At 32.1% G+C, this 23400-nt stretch overlaps 1 protein-coding gene across 3 annotated transcripts in view; it reads left to right on the top strand.

The window, feature by feature from the left end:
• Positions 1-22078, top strand: part of LOC107446548 (uncharacterized) — a 77708-nt gene extending 55630 nt beyond the window's left edge. For all 3 annotated transcript variants that reach the window (XM_043047707.3, XM_087153570.1, XM_043047706.3), the window contains exons 4-10: positions 2002-2057; positions 2146-2193; positions 5126-5225; positions 8564-8609; positions 8820-8918; positions 16836-16916; positions 20363-22078. In XM_043047707.3, coding sequence (XP_042903641.2) covers positions 2002-2057; positions 2146-2193; positions 5126-5225; positions 8564-8609; positions 8820-8918; positions 16836-16916; positions 20363-21994 — 2062 coding nt within the window. In that variant the 3' untranslated portion in view covers positions 21995-22078. The remainder of the gene's footprint in view (positions 1-2001; positions 2058-2145; positions 2194-5125; positions 5226-8563; positions 8610-8819; positions 8919-16835; positions 16917-20362) is intronic.
• The last annotated feature ends 1322 nt before the right edge of the window (positions 22079-23400 follow it).

Here is a 23400-nt window from a genome sequence, read left to right as displayed (position 1 = left end):
GATAAACCTGAGCATTCACGGTTCCCCTTGGAAAGACATGGAGGTATGTGCGCCCTCCTAAGGATATGCCTCCCCAAACACAGACACTGCCTCTTCCGTATGCATCTCTTTCACGGATGTTTGATGGATGATAACGGGTCCCAGGTTCTCTCCATATCAAATAACGTCTACTGTCACTTTCTAGACTAAACCTGGACTCATCCGTAAAGAGAACAGGCCTCCATTGATCTGACGTCCAGTGGACATGTTGTCGGGCCCACTGCAAACGGTCTCTCCTATGGCGTGATGTGAGCGGCACGCAAATGGCTGGTCGTCTCGCATACAGACCACCTTCGTGGAGCCTTCTGCGCACAGTTGACGTTGACACCAACCTTCCGGTGGCTGCAGCAAGAGAGGATCTAAGATGTGTCGGAGTAGCGGTTCTATTCCTGCGTGCACTTAATGTCAAATATCGGTCATCGGCACTGGTCGTAACAGTTGGCCGTCCTTGACTGAACCTCCTAGATGCCGAATCTGTGGTTTGAAATTGCCTCCAAAGTCTATGAACCACAGATGGACTCACATTTAGCCATCTGGCCACTTCTGATTGACTCTGCCCTGCCTCTAGTCTCCCGATGGCTCTCCATCGTAGTTCTTCAGGCAAATGATGCCTAGAGGTCATTATTACGAATTGGCTATCTCAGATTTTCAATGTCGCAATCACAGTAAAATTTGTGTGCTTTCTCTCAAACTTGGACTTTTATGCTCCAGGCAGATGACGTAAGCCGAGTGCAGCGCCACTAATTTGCATATTGCAATTTTACTCAGCTACTCTTAGTGGACAACATATGCAAATTTTGCACGGTTTGGCTTACTTTTGAAAGAGTTATCGCTATTTTTGTGATTTTTCCTTAATTTATGATAACCAGTGTATATATATATATATATATATATATATATTGTCGATAATGACCGTGACGTTATCGTTTTAGTCGATATTTTACGGCATATCGCACAATTCTATGTATTGTATCATTTACCCCCTATAAGTTGTCCAGAAATGAAAAAATAAAAAGAGATTCAGTTTTTTTTATTTTATTTTATAACCGTCGTAGAACAACCGACGCAATTTAGAGTTTACGGCCTAGCATTGAAATTTTGAACTCAATCCAGAAAACAAGGGAACTCCTGGATCAAGTTTTGGGAGAAATTTTGCCTTCGTGGAGGACTTTTTATTGGAACTAGCGTGCATTTGCGTTGCATGGAGAGAAAGACCACGAGAACCTTCCACGGTTTGCGTAACGGCAAGGGGACTCTAATCAATGGCCACTGAGGATATTTTACGTCAGTACTGTGGTTGGTGCAAACCAGACGTTACTTCAGGACAATCAGCAAAGACAACCTGTCGAACCTCCACCAGACTTAACTCCTAAACTTCCTGAAAAACAATCACGTCCGGGTAACCAATGAGGGGAATTATAAATCGACTACCTTCATCTATCAAAAGGTACCTCATGACATGTCTTATATACTAAGGAATTGGTATTTAACATTTATAGTGGTAGTTACGCCACATTCTAATTCTTTATAATGCTAATATTAGGACGTGGGAAGTAGAGGCACAAGCGTAAGCAAACAGAATTCCTTTTAGTATATATACGTTAAGTGAATAATTTTAACTTTCGTGGAAAAACTGTTTTCTGCCAAGAAAAGATAATTATTGCGAAGCAATCATCGAGGTTGGAGAGCGGCAGCGAACTGGGGGCTTAGCCCCCTAGTATATATATATATATATATATATATATATATATATATATATATATATATATATATATATATATATATATATATATATATATATATATATATATATATATATATATATATATATATATATATATATATATATATATATATAAATTATCCCGTAATGATCACTCTAAATATATGTTCAAAAAAATCTTTCTATAAAATGTGTTTTTTATATAAAAGTAATCAGATGCATCATTCTTTTCTCTGTAGGTCGGATAAAACTTTGCAAGATATAGTTTATAAACTTGTTCCGGGATTGTTTCACAGTAAGTATTCACTGATTTTTTTTTCACGTACGCTCTTCTCCTAAATTAATTAAATTCACAAGCTATATTTTTTCTTATCATTTTTCAGATGAAATGAAAAGAAGAAGAGAGCTGTATGCATCCCAACCTCCTGAAGGTATATAAAAACTAAACATTTTAAATTGTTCAGGCTTCTTTCTCAAAAAGAAAAAAAAAATTCTTGGGGGGGGGGGGAATATTTTTCAACTTTTATCGCTTTATGGAGGGCATATTTCTTTTTCTTTTTTTTTCGCTAACTTTTCACTACGCATTTTGTATTTTGGAAAAATGCATGGTATTAAATTAATTGTTAATTGTTCTTAAAATGCTTTCCACTTATTTTGCATTTGTCAGCATTTTTTTTTTAATTATTATTTTATAACCGTGGTTGAAGAGCCGACCTAATTTTTTGGGTTTACGACAAGGGAGGACAAGGGAACTCCTGCATTAAGTATTGGGAATAATTTGCCTTCGTGGAGGACTTTATGATGGAGTCCTCCACGAAGGCAAGATTGTCTTGGAGAGGAAGATAATGGAGAGGAAGGCCACGAATACCGCCCACGGTTAGCCGGACAGCAAGGGGACTCTAACCCATAATCAGTCTGTAACTGAGGATATTTCACGTCACCACTGTGGTCATTGCGAGTTGGATGCGGAATTCGTATCGACCCGTCATCTCTGGGATTCGAACCCGGTTCAAGTGATTGGAAGGCGAACGCTGTATCCCTTGAGCCATCATAGCTCATTGTCATCATTATAGATTGTACATGTACAAAATGTACATACATTATACATTTCATAGATAAGAAAATTTTTAATTAATTCTTGCTTCTATCTCAATTTTGATTATTATAATGTTTCATCAGCCTTGTTTCGCGTTCTATGGATTCGTTTATGGCTATACTTCTACTGTATTTATTGAAGGAACCTTTATAATAATTGAAAGATGAACTTCGAACACTCTTTTCTAAGTTAAAAGAGATTTTAGTAACGAACCTTTGAAATATCCAAGACATTTACTGCAGCATTCAACAAATACACGCAATCAAAGGCGATTCTTTTATTTATCTGAATTTATATAAGTGAAAAATCACTACGAATAGATATCACTAGGAATTTATTATAACAGTTTCATTTCTCTCCTGCTTAACAGTGATTTTATTAGAAATCATAATTAGAAAGTCCATATATGTTTCTAAACAATATACCCTAGCAGCAAAATAACTTGGGGCCAATATTCGTGAATCTTGGTTTTGTAAGGGTTCAAAGGGTCCTTTATTTTTCCGATATGGCCTCTATATAGAATTTTCCAATTCACCCGATATTTTACAGCCACTTTTCAACCCATATCGGTCCTACATAGAATTATCAGATTCTCCCGATATTTTATATCCATTGTCTAGCCAATGTAGGCCCTGTATAGGACATTCTAGGAACCCTATTCAAGAATCTAGATATGGGTCCCTCAGTGCACGTCCTACCATCTCGAGCCAATTTTGAACCCAACTGGGGCCAAGGTAAACTTGTAGCTGTTAAAAATGACCTTCTGATCTGGATTTTAACATGGATGTAACTTAAATAAAATTATAATTTTTTACAATAATATAAAATTTCGTATTGAAAAAAGAAACTTGCCCGCCTAGAAATCAGAGCAAAATAATTCGTAACACACTGCTTCTCAAATTCATTATAACAGTTCGATTTGAAACAGTTAAATTTTCTCCATCGACATAGCCCAAAAAACTTGACACACTACCCGATATGGAGTGCCCGTAACATACTAATTGTTGCTAGGCAACTGTTACACCCTCCCCTCTCCAACCTGCTTTCATGTTCCTTCCGCTTTTTCTCCCTGACTTTCGTTTTTATTTACTTCGTGTCACCCTCTCCCTCCACCGGAAAGCACTATTTCTAATCCCCCTCCCCATCCCTGATTTAATACCTACACTGCTGAGGAAGTTCTATTGTGTTCTTCATCTACTTGATAAAGACACCCCTTGAGGGATTTGGGGGTCCCGCAAGGTGTTCTACCAAAGATAACCTGCCTAGAGAAAGTATTCAGTGTTGAAAAATGTAGTTTTTTAAAAGTGGAGGGATGCTTTTTTATCTTCACGTTTCCATCTCCCTCTCTGATCAAATTTATGAATATGACGTTTCTATTTATGTTTATGAATATGACGCGAAAACGGAATAACCGCTCTCAAACCTTGACTTTGTGCTAGTCCCCCCCCCCCTCACTCACAACTGATATGTTAAGTTTCTGCTTACAATTTTGTCTTTTGTACTGTTTAAATGGGAAACTTTTTATTACTTCTTGTATTCATTTTTTTTTAATCAATATTTTTTTTTTCGCCATAGAAATATTTATCGCATTTAAAGCATCTATGTACTTATTTTACAGAGTATAATTGCTCTTAGAAATAATTAAGTTATTGTCACTAATCACAGTAAATAAATACAAAAAGGATTTTAAAAAAATTGAAGAAAATTAAGCAAATGAATAAGTTTTAATTACTGCGCGTAAGCTGCAAGTATATAAAACTCATAAAATAAGTTCAAAATGTAGAGAAAACGTGGAATAAAATGTCAGAATAATGAAGAGAGAAGAAGAAAATTATTAAAATAAAATAAAATAAAAAATTTAAAAAAAATTATTAAAAATCTGGAAAAAGGAATTCTAATGAAGAGATTATATAATTTTTTTCCAGATTTTTATTAAAAAATGTTTTTAATTTTTTACTATTTTTTATTTTATTTATTATGTTGTTTTATTTGAATTATTTTCTTCTTCTCTTTTCATTATTCTGTAAATTTTTTCCGTGGTTTCTCCCTCTCTCTCCGTCTCTCTCTCTATAATATATATATATATATATATATATATATATATATATATATATATATATATATATATATATATATATATATATACGCACACACTATGGGCAGCAATCCATTTAATTCGATCCACAAGACAAAAAAAAATAAATGTATTAGTTGTGAAGAATAACAGTTCAAAATAAAAGCTACAAAAGAGAAACTTGCTGTTTCAGCCATAAAAGAGTCGAGAGATGCTGAGGACAGAGGTGAATGCCTGGATGAAAAATTTATCTACGCTCCAGAGGAGATTTTCAGTCTTTCTATAGAATATGGGTGAGTTGTATAATACATGTTCATCATTTTTTCTTCTCAAATTATCTTTCATTCATTGATAGAAATAAACTGTTGTTGGATATTTACTGTGTTGGGAAACATCTTTCAAAACATACGAAGGTTAGAACACTATTTAGAAAACATGAGAACAAAATTGGAGCAGGAAAAATAACATCATATCTTTTGTGTTCTTGAATAATTTTGATCAAAACTTTTCAAGGGTGCGTAGCTATTTTAAAAAGTGCTTATAGGTGCTTATTTTTAATTTCTTTTTTTTTTTTTTAAATCACTTAAAGGTGCTTTTTCTATTCAGGGTTTGCAAAAAGTGAATCTTATAAGAAGAGATTTTCTTTTTGCCGTGTCCATTCATCAGAACAAGTAATATAAAAAAGTCAATTCTTACTTAGGTCAAAAAATTACTTTAGTTACTTTTTATTAAATAATTAGAATTAATATAAGTATGTTATTACATATGACAGAATTACACTATTAAGTGACAAAATAGAATTTCCTTTCAATTTACCTTTCTATATAGGACTCTTATTTTTGTTTGTTACTATTTATTGTCACCCATTTTACGAAAACATTAAATATATGCGGAATCAGAAGACGCGTTCATTTAGATGAATAGATCCCTTTTTAAATGTGTCTCTGATTCCCATTACAGATAAATATCTTATATAAGAAGAAAAAAAAAATTATTCTCCCATATAAAACTAAAGGTTATTCATTAAATTTTACGAATGGAATAATATTTTTTAGAAAAAAACTGTATTAACATCGAGTGTACAAAGTTTAAAATAATGTATTTGAATTTGAGCGGATGAATAAAAAATAATTTTATTAAGAATTGAAAATTTGGACAAGATATATAAATTGGGAGAATATTAGTAGGAAATGACAAGTTGCTGTTCTACTACTGTACGATACACAAGTAGTCAGCCATTCATTTATTTTCGTGTTATAAAAAAGTTGAAAAAATAAAAGCAGCTAAAAAAATAGAATAAGTCGTTGATCGATTCCACTGCATAAAAAATGTCTACTAACTAGTCAACGTTCATTTTCTTCTTCTTCTTTTTAAATGTTTCTACTATTCCTCTCGACCAGTTTATCAACATATTCTTTCCAATCTACACTCAAAATAAGAGAAATCTTCTTTTTAAAAGGATCCACTGAAAACTTGCAACGAAATACTTTTACTATTCATTTATTTGTATGAAATCAGCTTTTACAGCTTTTCATGGTTCAGGTAAACCAGAATTCAAGCATTTTATTGTGTTTAGAATTGACATAGCAACTGCAATCAAATCTCTATTGAGCGAAGTCGCTAAATCCCGGCAAAAATTTCCTTATATAGAAAATTCGTTCAATAAAAAATCACCATTTGAAATACTTAAATAACACAAAACAGGTTTTAAATTCATAAACACTAGACATAATTAAAATAGCAATGGATACGCCTTCATCTTGTAAATTAGTATCGACTATCGAATTGTTTCAAATGATTTTAACATTTCATCCTATGAAGAGGATAATTTCGTTGAAAAGATGAAGAAATCAGATGATGATAGGATCATCATTTCCATCTTCATCTTTTTTGTCTTCCTCCCAATTTATTGCTGTATTGTTTTTATTTTTCACACTGTCCAAACTATCTGATTCAGTTAATGTTTCTGTGGTTGCATCTTCAGAATCAATAAAAAGAAAATTATTCATCGCTCATTTCTTGGTTCTATTTTAGCAGCACCCATATTTTTTTTAAATTCTTCTAAAGGAATGTCATCCGCGCTGACTGAGAATCCAGCTTTAGCAAAAACTGTTACGAATCTGTAACATCCATGATTTAGAAATTTCTGTTGTGCTTTACTGTAAATTGATTTATGGCATGGATGTAATACAGACAATAAGGGATTTTCTCTAAAGGTTAAGTGGCTGCGAAAATCAATTGAAGGTCATTTCCTCTATAAAATGCGTTAACAAGTTTGAAATGTTCCAAAATATTTGGGAAAATAGGGATTTCGAAGAAAAGTTCGTTAAGTAGAAAATTCACTTCGCGATTTGGAAGTTAATTTACGAAGAAATTTCCAAAATGTCCTCGAAAAAAATCGCAAGATAGAGAAATTCGCAAAATGGAAGCTCGTTAAATGAGTGTATAATAAAATGAGAATTTGAGGAAATGCAAAATAAAACTTTCATTTTTCAATAATTAACTGCTTCTTTAATATACATTTACTAAAAATGTTATTTTTAAAATTGTAAGATTCAAACCGAAAAGTTCTTATCTACATTTTCATTTTTTATTTATTCTTGAAGTTTTGTCATTCCTGTTCAACCCATTCAAACAAAATTAAAAATAAAAGAAAGTTTGGGGAACGAGTAAACAATGAAAGAAAAAGTTATGGAATTTAAGATTTAAAAAAAAAAAACTTATTACCACCGAATCAATGGATTATATATATATAAGAAAAATATATTTAAAAAATGCTTATTATGTTTTTTATTCATTTCTTTCCTGATTCTATTCTCGTTCCCTTTTTTTGGCCTCCCGCCAAGTTAGGTTGTCATAGAAACGTGAGATTGTATTTGGTGTACGATGCGTGTCCGCTACGGTATGGAGCTAAAGAAATTTCGTTTTGCTTATTATTGTTGGATTAAAAGCTAAAACATTATTCGTAATGCTAAAAAGAAGGGGAGAGGGGAGTGGTTTTTCTTTTGAAATCATGCGCTGGCTTTGTTACGTCTCGTTCTTTAATTTGCTTTTACAATGAAATGTTGTCTAATTTAATGGATCGTGTAAAATTGTACGCAAACCTTTCACTATAAGCCATTAGAGATAGTTTCAAGGGCGTATTTCTTGACGAGAAAAAAAGGGATAAAACGAAAAATTAAATTTTTGTTAGTGTTAAGTGTGTTTTTGCTTGAGATAAAAAAAATAATAAAAAAAATGCGCTTTAATCGAATAAATTTTTTTCATTATAAATATTAATTATTTTCATTTTAGGAAATTTTCAATATTTTATTTCATTTATTATGTTGATCTTTTTGACTATTTTAATAAAATTTGTATTTTTTAATTAGTTTTATAATTTCTTAACCAAAAAAAGGGATAAAACGAAAAGTTAAATTGTCGTTAACGTTAAGGGTGTTTTTCCTTGAGATAGAAGAAAATGCGTTTGAATCGAATTACTATTATTATTTTTATTATAAATATTAATTATTTTCATTTTTGGAAATTTTCTACATTTTATTTCATTTATTGTATTGATCTTTTTGACTATTTTAATAAATGTGTGTGTGATTTTTTTTAAAATTAGTTTTATAATTCTCTTTGTTTAAAGGTGTGAAGTTGAGAGTCAAAATGATTCTACTGAGAAGGATAATAGTGTAAGTGTTAATTTAACAATTTAGATATTTTCCTAAACATAAACTGGACATATCTTCAGCTAATAATAAAGCTTTCTTCTCCATCTTATTGTTTTCCTTTTTTGTTATTATTTAACTTAAAATAAATAGCTATGTAATATATTTTTCTCTCCTTTCTTGTTTACTGAACCTGTAATATGTGTCTAATGAATCTTTCTTCTCATATATTAGGTGCCAAAAAGGCGTTTCCTAAGATGTCCCGCTGCTGTTACTGTAGCTCATTTGAAAAAATTTATAAGAATGAAATACGGAATTCCCTATTCTTATGATGTAAGTACATTTATAACAATAACACGTTTGATAGTCGGCAAGATGCCTTTGAAAATGCTCTTATTTTTAATCTTGGTTCATAAATTTTTATCATTTCATGCTTTTAGTCGTTAGTTTTTTGGAGGAAGAAAAAAATAATAGTTGTTTAACAGAAGAGTTCATAAACATTTAGTTGATTTACATTTTAGTTTATACAACTCTCTTTCTTCCATGCATAACACTATTTCCCTTGAATGGAAATGATTGACAATAAATTTATTTTATATTAAGCCTTCTCCTTCCTTCTCCTCCCCCTCCCCGAAAAAATTAATTTCAATTTTCCTAGGACCCCCTAGTGGTCTGTAGGAACCACGTTGAGAATCTATGATGTAGATGGAAATTTTTTATTTATTTATTTATTTATTTATTTAATTTTTAGTTGTTTATCGATCATTTTTATCTCTTTATTTGTTTTTTATTTATTTATTTATTCAAATAAAAGTAAAAAAATAATTATACATTTACTGTTTTTTTTCTTTCGAATGCATACCTGCCAACTCTTCCGGATTTTCCGGAAGATTTTATTTTAATATTTAAAGTGGTAGTAAATATATACTATTTTTTCTTTTATAAACTTAATTTTTAAATGATTTTGATCACCACTATTCTTACAGAAATGAAGCACATATATAATTATGCGTTACTATCATGGTTGTCAACTTAAGAGTTTTCAAATGCAATGTATTTGTTTGCTTAAAATTGAAGTTTCAATTCCATTTTAATACCACTGGGAAAAATGATAATGGAAGGGATTAAAAGTTGGCAGGTATGCGAATGGGTGGCGTTATCGCCTGCGCTGGTGCAATGGATAGTAGCCGATGTTTAATGCCTTGCTTCGAGTTCAAATCGGGTTATTATTATTATCAGTTTAGAATATTTTAAGTCATTTAACTGAATAATTATTTACTCATTGTATAAATAAAAGGTTCCCATTCCAGAAAAATTTGAATTATTTTCTTGGAAAAGGTGTTTCTTTGAATATATATGGATGCTTAGGATTGAGGTGGAGTTCAAATAATGATGTCATTAACGAATTCTCACAGCCTCGTTTCGTTTTTCTTTTTCCTCCTATAAAAGCGTTTTTTTTTCTTCCTTTTTTATTCTTTTTTTTCTTGTTGTTATTTTTACGACTTTTATATCTTGAACTCTGAGGAATTCCAAAAAGAATTCCAAAATTATAAAAATGCAGAAATGCATACAGTTGGACCTCGATTTAACGAATTGACTGGGACCGACAATTCCGTTCATTAAATCGAAGCAATTCGTTAAATCGAATATCAATTTTTATGAAGAGTATGGTATAAAAATATCAATGCAAAATATCCTTAGACATACAGATATGAAGAAAAAAAAATGATTTTTGTTTACTACGAGCTTAAAACTTATTAGTTATACGTTAGGAATATCAATTAATTCTTAATGCTATTGCTTTTAAAATATAATACATACATATAATAACACTTGGATTAGGGGGTGAAAGATTAAAAATTTTAAGTGCAAAAAATTCAAAGTTTTAGTTTTACGTGCGAATTTTTTTCCAACTATTGTTGTTCGTTAAATCAAAGCTAAAAATTCGTTAAATGAGAGTATTTTAGCACCCTTTTTTTGTCGGGACGGAAAAAATAGGCGTTAAATCGGAGAATTCGTTAAATCAAAGTACGTAAAATCGAGGTATGATTGCATGCAAGATCCCAATAGTTCGAGCGAAAAACAGTCATAAGATTGAACCGCTTGATGTCAATTTCACGTTTTGCGTATTTCGCTATACATCTCGAAAATTTCTTAAATGAATCAAAAAACTTTTGCACACAATAATAAAATTCATTTATTCAAAGATAATTCCGTGTAAGAAGTTTTTTTTTATTATTTATAATTTTTTTTATTAAATTATTTAAAAGTCGTAAAATTTTTGAACTGTAAGGGATTCAGATTTTTACTTCATTTTAAAGTATGTTAAGAAGTGACAAAATACAAAAATTGAATGAAATCGGTTGACTAGTTTTCGAAAAATTAAATTTCTTAATATTCAACTTTTTAAAACTAAATAACTGAACTATTTGACTTATTTTGTATTTTTATTTAAAATATTATAAAATTTGAATTATGAACATCATAGTTATCATTTTCTTACACTCATTTTAAAAGTGTGTCTCATATTAGTAATTTTTCCACTAATAAATATAAATTAAATGTAGTTCATGAAAATATACTATGACATTACTATGGAGCAATATTTATTTATTTTCGATACCTGCCGTCCCCTACTTCAAACGGAAGTATCGTTACAGCAGTGTGAAGATATACTACAAAAGAACAACGTGTGTTATAATTAACGAACTACTTTTCTAGAGAGAACCGGGGAGGCATTTATCGATTTTCTGCCACCTTCTTTGCCTCATAGGGAAGAAGACCATTAGGGTGGTCTCCAATCTAATTTGTCTCTTTTTTATAGTAGCCATTTTTCTCCTCTTATTCAATTGAGGTGGGGGAGCCACAAAATGGAAGAATCGAGTTTGCCCCCTGGGTCAGTTCAATAAATAGCTGACAACACATGTTCCGGTAAGGGGACTGATTTAGGCATGGTCTTCATGAACTACATTTCAAGACCTTGTGCTGTCAAGGATAGCGATTGTATATATATATATATATATATATATATATATATATATATATATATATATATATATATATATATATATATATATATATATATATATATATATATATATATATATATATATATATATATATATATATATAAATTATCCAGTATAATATTACCTTGCGCACATCCATTTTCGGGCCCATCCTTGGTAACTAACAAATCAAACGCACTTCAGTAATGCAGTAAGAACGCACTTTAAAACAAAACTCCTCTAGTTACACTCAATTTGCGCTTTTGTTTTCATATTTTGCAATCTGGCAATCTTGTTACGAAAATATTTTAAATCATTCTTGAAAAATTTTCCCTTCATGTAAGTTCATTTGAATTCGCTACTCGCTTTATAGATTATGTTTTATTCTGTTTTTTCTTTATATTTTATTTTCTGTTTTTACGTGTTATTTTTACTTATTGTGTTCTATTTTATTTGTTGTAATTTTTGTAAAAATTTTTTGAGTGCTCCTCACATAATTGTATTGATATATTTTGCTTTGGCTATATTGATACAAGATTAGAAAGCACTCTTTTTTGTGGATATAATCGTGTAGGCTGATGAAAAGATCATATCTTTTATTTTTCGGATTTTTAAATAATAAAAAAAAAATTCATCCTTTTTTTTTTCCTTCGGATTTTTTTATTTATTTTTTCTCCCCAGTTGTTTGTTATTTTTTGAATTTTTTTTCTTTTTCCCCCTTATATATATATATATATATATATATATATATATATATATATATATATATATATATATATATATATATATATATATACCGTCGGGCTTCTATTTAACGAAGTCGCTAAATCTGTATAATAGGTTCGTTAAATAGAAAATCACTTTCTGAAATACTTAAACAACACAAAACAGGTTTTAAATTCATAAGTATAATAATTAAATAGCAATTAATAACATAATTAAAATAGCAATTGATACACCTTCATCATGTAAAATAGTATCTACTATTTATTTTATAAATCATACCGTAAAAGAATGGAAAGCAAGAATAGAGCAAAAAATTATTCAGTGTTACACTATCATGTTACATACATTTTCATTTAAAAAACAAGCTAAATTTATGTAAAATTATAGCTGCATTTATTATAAAAGTAATTTTAAACATACATTACCACATGCGTTCAAAAGATTAATAGCTACTGATAAAATCCGTTAATTTTGTCTGAATTTTTATTTTCAAATGCAAACAAGAAGAGAAAAGTACTTTACTACTTTCTCTAAAAGTTAAGTGGCTTCGAAAATAATCAATTCAAACTCATATATATATAATAAAAAATAATAAAAAGATGCACTTTCATTATAATTCTGAAAATCAAAGAACAAAAACTTTTTTTTAAAATTTTAATTTATGTGTAACATTTAAAGATAAGGATTTTGAAATAATAAATGTATACTTTAAAAGAAACCTGATACTGCACATAAAAAAATTACTGTGAGTTTAGTTAGTAATGAAAATAGCATCTCAAATTCTCTTAATTTCATTTTATGATATGTAAATTAAGGAAAGAAAGAATACTTCAGTCCTTGTTTATTCAAATGGAAATTTTTTTTTAAAGGCACATTTTTACATTTTAAAGGGGAATATTTTGGTCATAAAAATTCAGGCTCCAGATATAACTTTTCACCCCGGTAGTTAGTTTTATTCGATTCATCAATCACATTTCTCGATTTTCGATGCAATTATCTTGATTTTCAGAGTTCAAAAAGATTAAAATAATGATTTTGATTCAATGATTTTGTAGTAAAAAAGTTCGGTTCTTTGGATAATGGAGGTTTCACGGTGCATAAGAATTCTTATTGTAAATACTAAGTAAATTAAGAAAGGGCAATAAAAAAGTTGTGCAGTGAATCTGATACTGGCAAAATGTTTATGAGGAAATAATTTTTGTTTTATTTTATGAATACCTTCTTTAAGGCGAATTTTTTAGGATTTTCGAAGAAGTTCAATGTTTAGGTTTCAGGTCATTAAATTATAAATTTTTTTTATATATATTTTGGGATATTTTGAAGTTTTTACTGAAGAGTTTGTTTTTTTTTAAACATAAAAATAGATTTAAATTTTTGTGAATATATTCGCTGCAATATTTCTTTCCTTTTTTTTATGAAATCATGCTTTTTGGGTTCTCTGCAAAATATATTGTTTTCTTATTAATGCTGATCTCCCAATAAAAACAAAATAAAATTTTTACTTTATTTTGTAACAGTCGTTGAACAGCCGACCCAATTTTTTGGGTTTTCGACTACTAGTGTTCAACTCCGTAGCCTTGTGATTTTGAACCCAATCCGGAAGACAAGGGAGCTTCTGGACCAAGTATTAGGAGAAATTTTGCTTTCATAGATTACTTTTCGATGGAAGGAGAAGAGAACCATGAAAACTTCCCACGGTTAGCCTGACGGAAAGGGGACTCTATCTCATGATCCGTATACAGATAATATTTCACGTCAGTACTGTGGTTGGTGCAAGCCGGATGCGGATTCGTTTTGACCAGCCATCGCTGGGATTCGAACGCGGTTCACCTCATTGGAAGGCAAACGCTCTATCCCCTGAGTTGCTCAAATAAGATTTATTTATTTATATTTTATAACAGCCGACCCAATTCTGGATTTACGACTGCCAATATTCAACTCCGTATCCTTGTAATTTTGATCCCAATCCAGAGGAGCTCATCGATCAATAAATACCCCCAGAGGTATGACTTGATATGGGAACTTGGGAGGACTTTGTAACCCCGGCAGATTGAACGGGCATCAGTCCCCATTTACTACACGGGGAGTCTTCGGCCGGCGGAGATCGACACCACGATCTTTTCGACATGGGCCCTACCAACCAGGCTATCCCGGCCTTAAATAAGATTTATGGTAAATTTTGTTTTATCATTAGCATTTTCCTCCTTCCAAATTTCAAAAACCAGAGCCGTTGTAATTGAAAGGGACATTCGTCTTGTTCTCAGCATTCTTTGGTTAAAATTTCGAAAAATGTGTCTTTTAATCGAAGTGTATATCGATAAAAATTTAAGCATAGCTTTTGCATAGCCTAAGCATCTCTCCTTCAGTAATTAGGCGAATATCTAACAGTAAAAGAGGGGGCCCGCAGAAAATGTAGATTAAAAGGGCCCTGTGAAATGTTTACCTTACCCACCCACCCCCCTCCCCTAAGTGCGGCAACTGCGCTGTTAAAAACCTCTCGCCGATATCTAAAAAGATGTATTAAATCATAGTTTGAAGTTTTTTTTCCTTTTCGCCATTTTTAACAAATTGTATCCCCTCTTCCTCAAAAATAGATCCAATCCCAGTGCAGCAACCCTTTAATACCCATGGAATGCGTTGACAGAAGTCTCCCCATCTCTTCTCCCCCCGACATGGAAGTTACGTGCAGACGATAAGAATGAGTGATGGGGTCGTCACGCCTTCCTGCATTCTCCCTAAATGGGAGAGAGAGTAGGATGAAAGAAAAAAAAATGACCCACGGGGGGGTGGAAAGTGATAGGTGTTTTTCACAGCCTAGTTCCTTATTGGGGGCATTCACTAGGTTATTTACACAATTAGAAAGAGGAGTGATTGGTTTTGGGGGGATAGCCTGAGCTTGAAGCGAATTGTTTGGGTCCAATCACTGCGTATCGATGTTACGCCTGACTTATTATAGGAAGGAAAGAAAAAAAACATTTTAAGCTAAATTTTGAATGATAACCATCTTCAGAATCTAAACAAACACCTTGAGGCTATTTGTTTATTCATTTCTTTTTGTTTATTAATTTCCTTATTCAAAACTTCGAAGAATAGGTTAACATGCTCAACTGACATGTAAACTGGATGTTCTTTCCCCCCCTCCCCCCACTTAATCATGTTATTTTTTTTTTAGTTTTTTTTTTAAATCTATTTTTTAGCTCTGAATTAAACCCTACAACTTTCTTTTCAATTTAATCATGCTCCCATTTGACCATAAAATGTCCTAAACCTTCGAAATTATTATGTTCAGGAAGCAGTTAAAATTTTTTTAAATATTACGAAAGCATCTAATGGAATGAGTTTCGCGATTTGCTTATTTTTGCCGACAAGGGAAAGGATGCGTATGAGCTATGCTTTCGTAAGACATTAAAATCACATAATTTTCAAAATACTTTTAAAATACAAAAAAAAAAAAAGAATGTACAAAAATTTTTGAAATTTTTTAAATAGAACTTAATTTAGGAGAAAGAAGACTTTGAAAAAAAAATCTACTAGGAGTTATAGCAGTGAAGTTTTAACCGCAATAAGCAAAACAGAAAAAGTTTCTAAAGAATATTCTAAACAACATTTTACGAACTGAATTGAATTATAAATTTTGTTTTATACAAAGTTAAAGCAAAAAACGAATGGGTGCGTCTTTCTTGGGTAAGCGTAAGAGAGCGTTGTGAATGGCTTATTTTTGTTGATAGAAGAAGTGTCCAAAAATGCTCTAAAAGGTGCTTAGGTAATATTCTAGCGATTTTTTTTTTTCGCTATACACTTGTCGATATAAAGCGGTCTGGTAAATAGTCGAGAGTAATGAAAGTAATTTGTAATGTATGTTTAGAAAAATCTCCATCTATTGTCAATGATGCAGGTGCTTTTACTTTAATTTTTTTTATTATTAATTTATATTCGTAGCTGCCGACTCTACACTGGATTTTCCAGTAGACTACTGGATTTTGCCAGTTTCTCCTGGTTTACTGGTTTAATTAAAATTCTCCTGATTTTTATACATTTTTGAAAATTCCCTTAAATCGAGTAAGTCTCCTAAAAATATCCCTATTGAAATAGAATTTTTGTACAGATTATTGCTTTTGCTTGAATATTTAAATAAATATTATTAATGCATAACGAAGCGAACCTCATTTATAGAAATCAGTTCAAAACATGTTTGGTTCTTAAATAATCAGTTTATTTTTTATTCAGAATTCTCTTTTTAAATGAATTAAAAATATCTTTTAACTATCTTGGATGAATTAAATGCCTATTATGCAATTCGAAATGACGAGGAAACATCATAATACATAACATTCCTGTCTGTTTGATGTCTTCACTGGAAAATATTGCTGTTTTTTTATTGATGACTACAAAAATCCCTAGAATTCTCTATGCGTAGCATTTTAGTAGCAGTTATTATGGAATTCCGTAAAATCCTATGTTGAATACATTTAATTTGTACGGGAAGAGGAAATTAAAGTGCTCATCATTCTTTCAGATTGATCTGTCATACGATATGGAATCCCTCCAGGATGATTATACTTTGATGGACGTTGCTTATATATTTCTTTGGAAGAGGGTGAGTCTTTTACTGTTTTTTTTTTTCAATTTAAAAGCCTAATTTTTAAATAAATCTTATTTTTTGTATCCGTCGTTGAACACCCGACTCAAATTTTGTGTTTACGACTATTCATGTTCAACTCCGGTAGCCTTGTCATTTTGAACCCAATCCAGAAGACAAGGGAACTCCTTCGTCAAGTATCTGGAGAAATTTTGCCTTCGTGGAGAACTTTTTGATGGAACTAACCGCATTTGCGTTACATGGAGAAGAAGACCACGAGAACCTCCCACGGTTAGACTGACGGCAAATGGACTTGATCCGTCTACCACTGAGGATATTTCACGTCAGCACTAAGGTCGGTTCGAGCCGGATTCGTACAACACCTCCTAGAAAAGAGAAGGCCTCTACACGGGTTACCATAAATATCCTTGAGTAGTCCAAACGTAATGACATATTTCGTATTTTCAACCACTGCGCAGTTAACTTCGTCACATCGGACTACTAAATTGATCCGTGCTGAGGCCTTCCTACTTCTAGGAGATGTTGATTCGTATCGACCAGCCTTCATTGAGATTCGTACACGTTCACCTCATTGGAAGGCTCTATCCCCTGAGCCATTGCGGCTCTATTTATTGACATGAGTTGATCTATGAATTTGCCCAATATATTTCATACTTCGAGAATTTGACGGATAATAGTATTTAGTTGCGGGAGAAGCCAAAAGGATCAAAATAAGAACAATTTTTGGCATTGAGTCGAAAAAAGTTTGTTCGACTTTTGGTAGCTAAAACTTAGGTAAAATTTTTCGACTCCACAAACCTGGTTGCTGAAACCAATTTTATAAATGTCGCATTTTACAACTTTTTGAGATTTCATTTCAAAAGAGGGCGCCTTACCGCGGAAGAAAATTTTCGCCGCAAATTCTCTCTCTCCTTCATTACCAATTCAAAATTTAAAAGAAATAAAGAATAAGTTCAGGCAAACCTAGAGTTTGTCATGAAGTTTCTGTTTCTTAGAAAAAATACTTCAAAATATTGAAATGCAAACAAATTATTCGAAGAGAACTTCTCAGTTGCGTAATCCTAAATTATCATCTCATAATTTATTTTCATTTGTCTATTTAAAAATTTTCTTTTCAGTATTTGAAACTTCATCATTTACTCTACGTTTGTATCAACTCACTTTTTCTACACTTTAAATGAGTAATGAAGGAGAAAAAGAATTTGCGATGAACATTTTCTTCTTCGGTATGGCGTCCTCTCAAAGCAACATTCCTCCTGAGCAGCACAAGATTTTAAAATTTTGCTCGAAAACTTTCGCGATCCGCCAACAAATTTTTTTGAATGATAACATTAAAAGGACATTGTTAAATAGATTTTTTAAAAACTAAAGAAAATAATAAATGCAATATTATTAATAAGTTTTATATATGAATTGTTCACCGACTAACAAATTATTATTATTTTTTTTTCATAATGTACTGTCTTTTTAAATTCATTACAGTATACAAAAATACTTCGTTAACAATACATTTTTTTACTGTAAAAAAATTTCGAAAAAAATAACAATAAATAAATTAAATGGTAAATAAATAGTTATTTAATTTAACTATGAGTTTGTTAATGAAATCTGAAATGGAGTTAAACGGATGAATGTATACGACAAAATTTATTTAAGTCTCGTTATAATTTCAGTTAAAAATCCAAAACTATAACTTATGAGTGAATTTAAGTTGTCCTATTTTTGAATACAGTTCCTGGCCAAATTATGATACCATGTAAAATCTTAATTATCAGTAATACTATACAGCTGTATTGTTTTGACGCGGCTGAAGCCGGTTTGCATTTGTTTACGTTCGTGCACCAATGGGTTAACATTGTAATGCAATAAGTTAAAAATAAATGCAAATAGGAAGTATATAAAAAAATCTCCCGCATAAAAACCCATGACATGCATGTTTAAGTATGAAAGTATTGCATATAAATTCGTGCAAAACATGTCACTGCAGTGCGTCTCATAATTGGGTCTAATTATTATAACATAATGCCTGATATAATAAATATTCTATATTTATATAAATCGTCTAATGTATCCAATTTTCGAATTTATATTATATATCGTCTAATTTATCCAATGGATACACGGACGTAAACATGTCACGTAAAAATAATAAAGCTGTATAGTATCACCTGATAATTAAGATTTTCCGTAGAATCCTACAGTGCTTTTAGTAATTTAGCCAGGAACTGTAGAATTAAATAGAATTTTTTTTTTTTTTAAATTTGCGTCCCGCAGTGGATTGATCGTTAAGACACGGTTCCCAGCAGATCACTGAAGTCAAGCATCACTGGCTGCGGTCAGTGTGCGGGTGGGTGGCCCCTTGGATAAGTCTGCGTAGGAACCGAGGATGTGCGGTATTAGTTCTCGTTAAACTGTTCTACCGTAAAGTGCTCGACTTCGCGTGCAGGTCATCGGTCTACCGAAGCGGGTGTGCCATCCCCTCTGCAGAGGATCAAAATTGTGATGGCATGTCTTCGGATCATCCTCGGGGATGTTTCCCGGACCGTCGTCAATAGCCCATTGTATAGCTCTAGTGCGACTGAACTACAACTTTAAAAAAATTGATAATTTGCTATATTAATTTATAAAAGTTCCATGCAGCTCGAAAAAAAAACGGAGGGAACGTTGCTTAACAATTAAAAAGTTTATTTTACTTACCCGTCATAAGGAACTTAGAACCGTGTTACAGAAATTTAAATCATTCTCTTAGAAGGTGATGATATTAAAAGTACTACATGGTGCGTAGTGTTTTTAAAAAGTGCTTAAAGGTGCTTTATTTCAATTTTCGTTTTTTAAAAGCCCTTAAAGGTGTTTTTTTATGGGATATTTTTAAAAAGTGCTTAATTTTCCCTTTTCGAAAATTAGATTTTTTTTTCCTTCCTTACCATGTCGATTTTCGCTGTGTATTATGCAAAAGCGTGGTTTTCACATTGTTCTATTCAACATTCTCACAATTAATTCGACTGCCATCCATATCAGGGCACCGTCGGTCCGAAAATTATGATGACGCCAATCGTGTTACATATTTGATGAAATACTTGGGAATCCGCATTTGCGTCTTCTGAGCAGGCTAGATTGCACTCTCATGTGCAACCCTGCTGCATTTTGTAAGATATTCTCAATTTCAGGCTTCATTTTCCACCCTCTGAAATCGAACCGAAAAAATCTCTCGTTCTTTTTATGGTATCTAATATAGCCAAGAAAAGAGTTCTTTGTCAGAAACTAGTTATTTTATCATGATCATGTAAAATCTTTGAGAATGAGTTTGCATTTTGTTAAGGTATACAACGCTTGAAAATATTTTTTGAGTGGATAAAAAATACTTTAAAGGTGCTTATTTTTCTGTTGAGAGATTTGGCTACGCACCCTGTATTAGTATAACTATATTTTATTTACTTTTGCAGAATGGACCGATGAGATTTTTCTACAGAATCTTAGAGCACCCTCCGAAAATGAAAGCCGAGACACAACAAGGTGAGGAAGTTGAATTGAAATCAGAAAGTTCTCTTCAGTCTTTAGAAAACGACGACGATGTTTGCGAAGAAGAGTGTCCTCCTTCGCACAGTATCTTGGCTTCGAAGGAAGAGAAAAAATCCGATAAAGTCAACGCCAAATTCACTTGCAATAATACAGATCAAAAAATTGAAATCTCCGAGCAAAAGATAGAAGACATCGATACAAAGAATGAAGAAAAATCCTCGTTGTCCAGTCCAATTTCTAAAAAAGAACTCAAAACAACGATAGCAAAATTTTTACCTGCATCAGGATCCAAAAGCACATTGTCCGACAGCAAGCCTGCTGTGATGACTGTTGCTCCTCTAACAAAACCATCTTCCTCGCAACCTACAACAAGTACAACATCATCGAATGGCACGATCACCCATGGACTGTATACTGGAATATCCATCAAAATATCACCACCGAATACTTCGCCACCCTTTAAGATATCTTCTCACCTGTTACCCCCTAGGGTTCCACCTTTAAAATTGTCACCCCCCAGATTTTCACGTCTTGAAAACTGCATTCGACAGTTATCGCCCAAAGAATCCTCCAAGAAATCATCGTCGCAAGGAAAGAAATCCAAGTCCTCAAAGGGGTCGTGTGATAAGTTGGAATCCAAAGTGGCGCAATTGAAATCGGCGTCCATCAAATGTGTGGCACCCCTTGTCATCAGTGTTCCTCCTGAAATCAAAACGGAACTCCGGAAAGAAAATCATCAAGCAGCCTCCAGTTCAGAGAAGAAGGATTCGAAACCTGCAGTGGAAGAACCAGCGGCTGCTAAAGAATACAAAATTGTACAAGAGGATGACAAAATGGATTTGGACCTATTCGAAGGTCCTCTCGTGATTGCCGAGCCCGATGTCCCCGTTAAAGAGGACTCGGAGAGTTCCGAAGACAAGCCGAAGGAAGAAGACGACTCTAAGCACGTAGATACAGAAGATGAAGAAATAGATGTCGTGGATGATGTCGACAGCGGAAGAGGAAGTGACAGAACTGAGGCTCGATCATTGTCTGGTGATGACGATTTGGGGTCACCAACAGATTCTGTTCCAAAAACGGCGGAACCTCAAAAATCCATTCAAAATGACTCGGAAGAGGAACCGAAGGCAAAGATTCCGAGATGTAACGGCGTTACTCCAGTGAACGGTACTGTGTCTAGTACAAGCAACGACAGTGGTGTGTTAGATCTCTCACCGTGCAATAGGAAAAGGAGCCATGAGGGTGACATGCCTGTTCATCGTTCCAAGCAGGTCGCCAATCCAGCCGTCTTAGACAAAACTCGCCAAACTACTCCGTGTCGACTGCCGGATCATTCGTCATTCAAAGTATTATCCGCTGTCCTTCCTCACGTTGGCATCTACAAAAACAAATCAGATAATCATGGACGCAACTTCAAGTGCCGAGGAAATACCCTTACTGTGATAAATCCGGACCCGAACGGCAACAGACCTAAGATAGTGATTAAGAATTTAGGTCCCAGAATAGAACGATTTCATCACCATCATAGTCATCACCATCACCATCAAAGAATGTAAAAATAAGATTGTTGTATCTTCTTAGTACTATTATTTAGAATACCTATAGTGAATTTATTAAATGCTATGCTTTGTGAGGAAAAACCGAATTTCTTCGTTAAACAAATCCTGGGTTAAAACGTACCTTTTTAACCTATGAAAACATTTTCGTTTATAAATTACAGTCGGTCCTCTATTTAACGAAGTCACTGAATCCCGATAATAAGTTCGTTTTATGGAGAATTCGTTCAATAGAAAATCACCATTTGAAATACTTAAAGAACACAAAACAGGTCTTAAATTAATTAACACTGGACATAATTGAAATAGCAATGGATGCACCTTCATCTTCTAAACTAGTATCTACTATTTATTTATTTTATTAATCTTAAAACCATAAAAGAAATCTGCAGAGAAAGCAAGAATAGAGCAAAACATTATCCAGTGTTATACTATCATGCTACATACATTTACAACTAAATTTATGTATTAAATTATAGCTGCATTTATTATATAAGTAACTTTAAGCATACGTTACCACATGCGATCTTAGGTTTAATTGCTACTGATAGAATCCATTGATTTTGTCTGAGTTTTTCGTTTGAAATGTAAATGGATTATACTGCTTTCTCTAAAAGGCTGCGAAAATCAATTCAAAGCTCATTTCCACCATAAAATGCATTATCAAGTGTGTAATATTTTGAGAAATAGAGAAAGTGGATCTCAAAGAAAGGCTCGTTAAATAGGAAACTCCCTTGTCTATATGGAAGTTATTTTACGAAGAAATTTCCAAAATATTCTTCGTTCCTCGAAAAAATTCGCAAAATAGAGAAATTCGTTAAATAGAAGTCCGACTGTATTAAAAATTAAGTAAAATATTTCTTTAAGAGTCGCATGAATTTACACCTAACTTTTATTTTTTAAAAAGGTTTTGATTGATATAATCCGTTTAAAATTAGGTTTTATTTTGAAGCAATTTATGTAACAGAAATATTTTACTCTTAAATAAATATTTGCATTGAGTTACCTTAGACGTATATTTTATGGAATATTTAAAGAGGTCTTATTCAACTTTAAAATTGATTCAATTTTTTATGCTGGTCTTAGTTAGCTTTAAACTTTATTACATTTAAATTTGGAATTAATGTAAAATTAATTAAAAATTTTTAATTTGAGCTTGATTAGCTAGTAAATTAGTTTTTTAGCAATGATAAGGTTGGCCCGACTTTTAAATTGTGTTTTAAAGTGTAGTTTTTGGTATTACGCAATAAAAACGCTTCAATTTTAAATATGCTATGACATAGCTTAAGTATAACATTTATTTTTTTAACAATTTTTTTTTATCAAACAAACCTATGATTTTAGGAGTTTTAAAATAACATTATTCAATGTTTTGTAATTTTAGAAAACTTTTCTAGCTTTTGAGT

Source organism: Parasteatoda tepidariorum, chromosome 10 (assembly GCF_982258835.1).
Source record: "Parasteatoda tepidariorum strain Cologne lab strain chromosome 10, Ptep-v5.0, whole genome shotgun sequence".
Taxonomy (NCBI): domain Eukaryota; kingdom Metazoa; phylum Arthropoda; class Arachnida; order Araneae; family Theridiidae; genus Parasteatoda; species Parasteatoda tepidariorum.
This window is presented reverse-complemented; position numbering and strand designations above follow the sequence as displayed.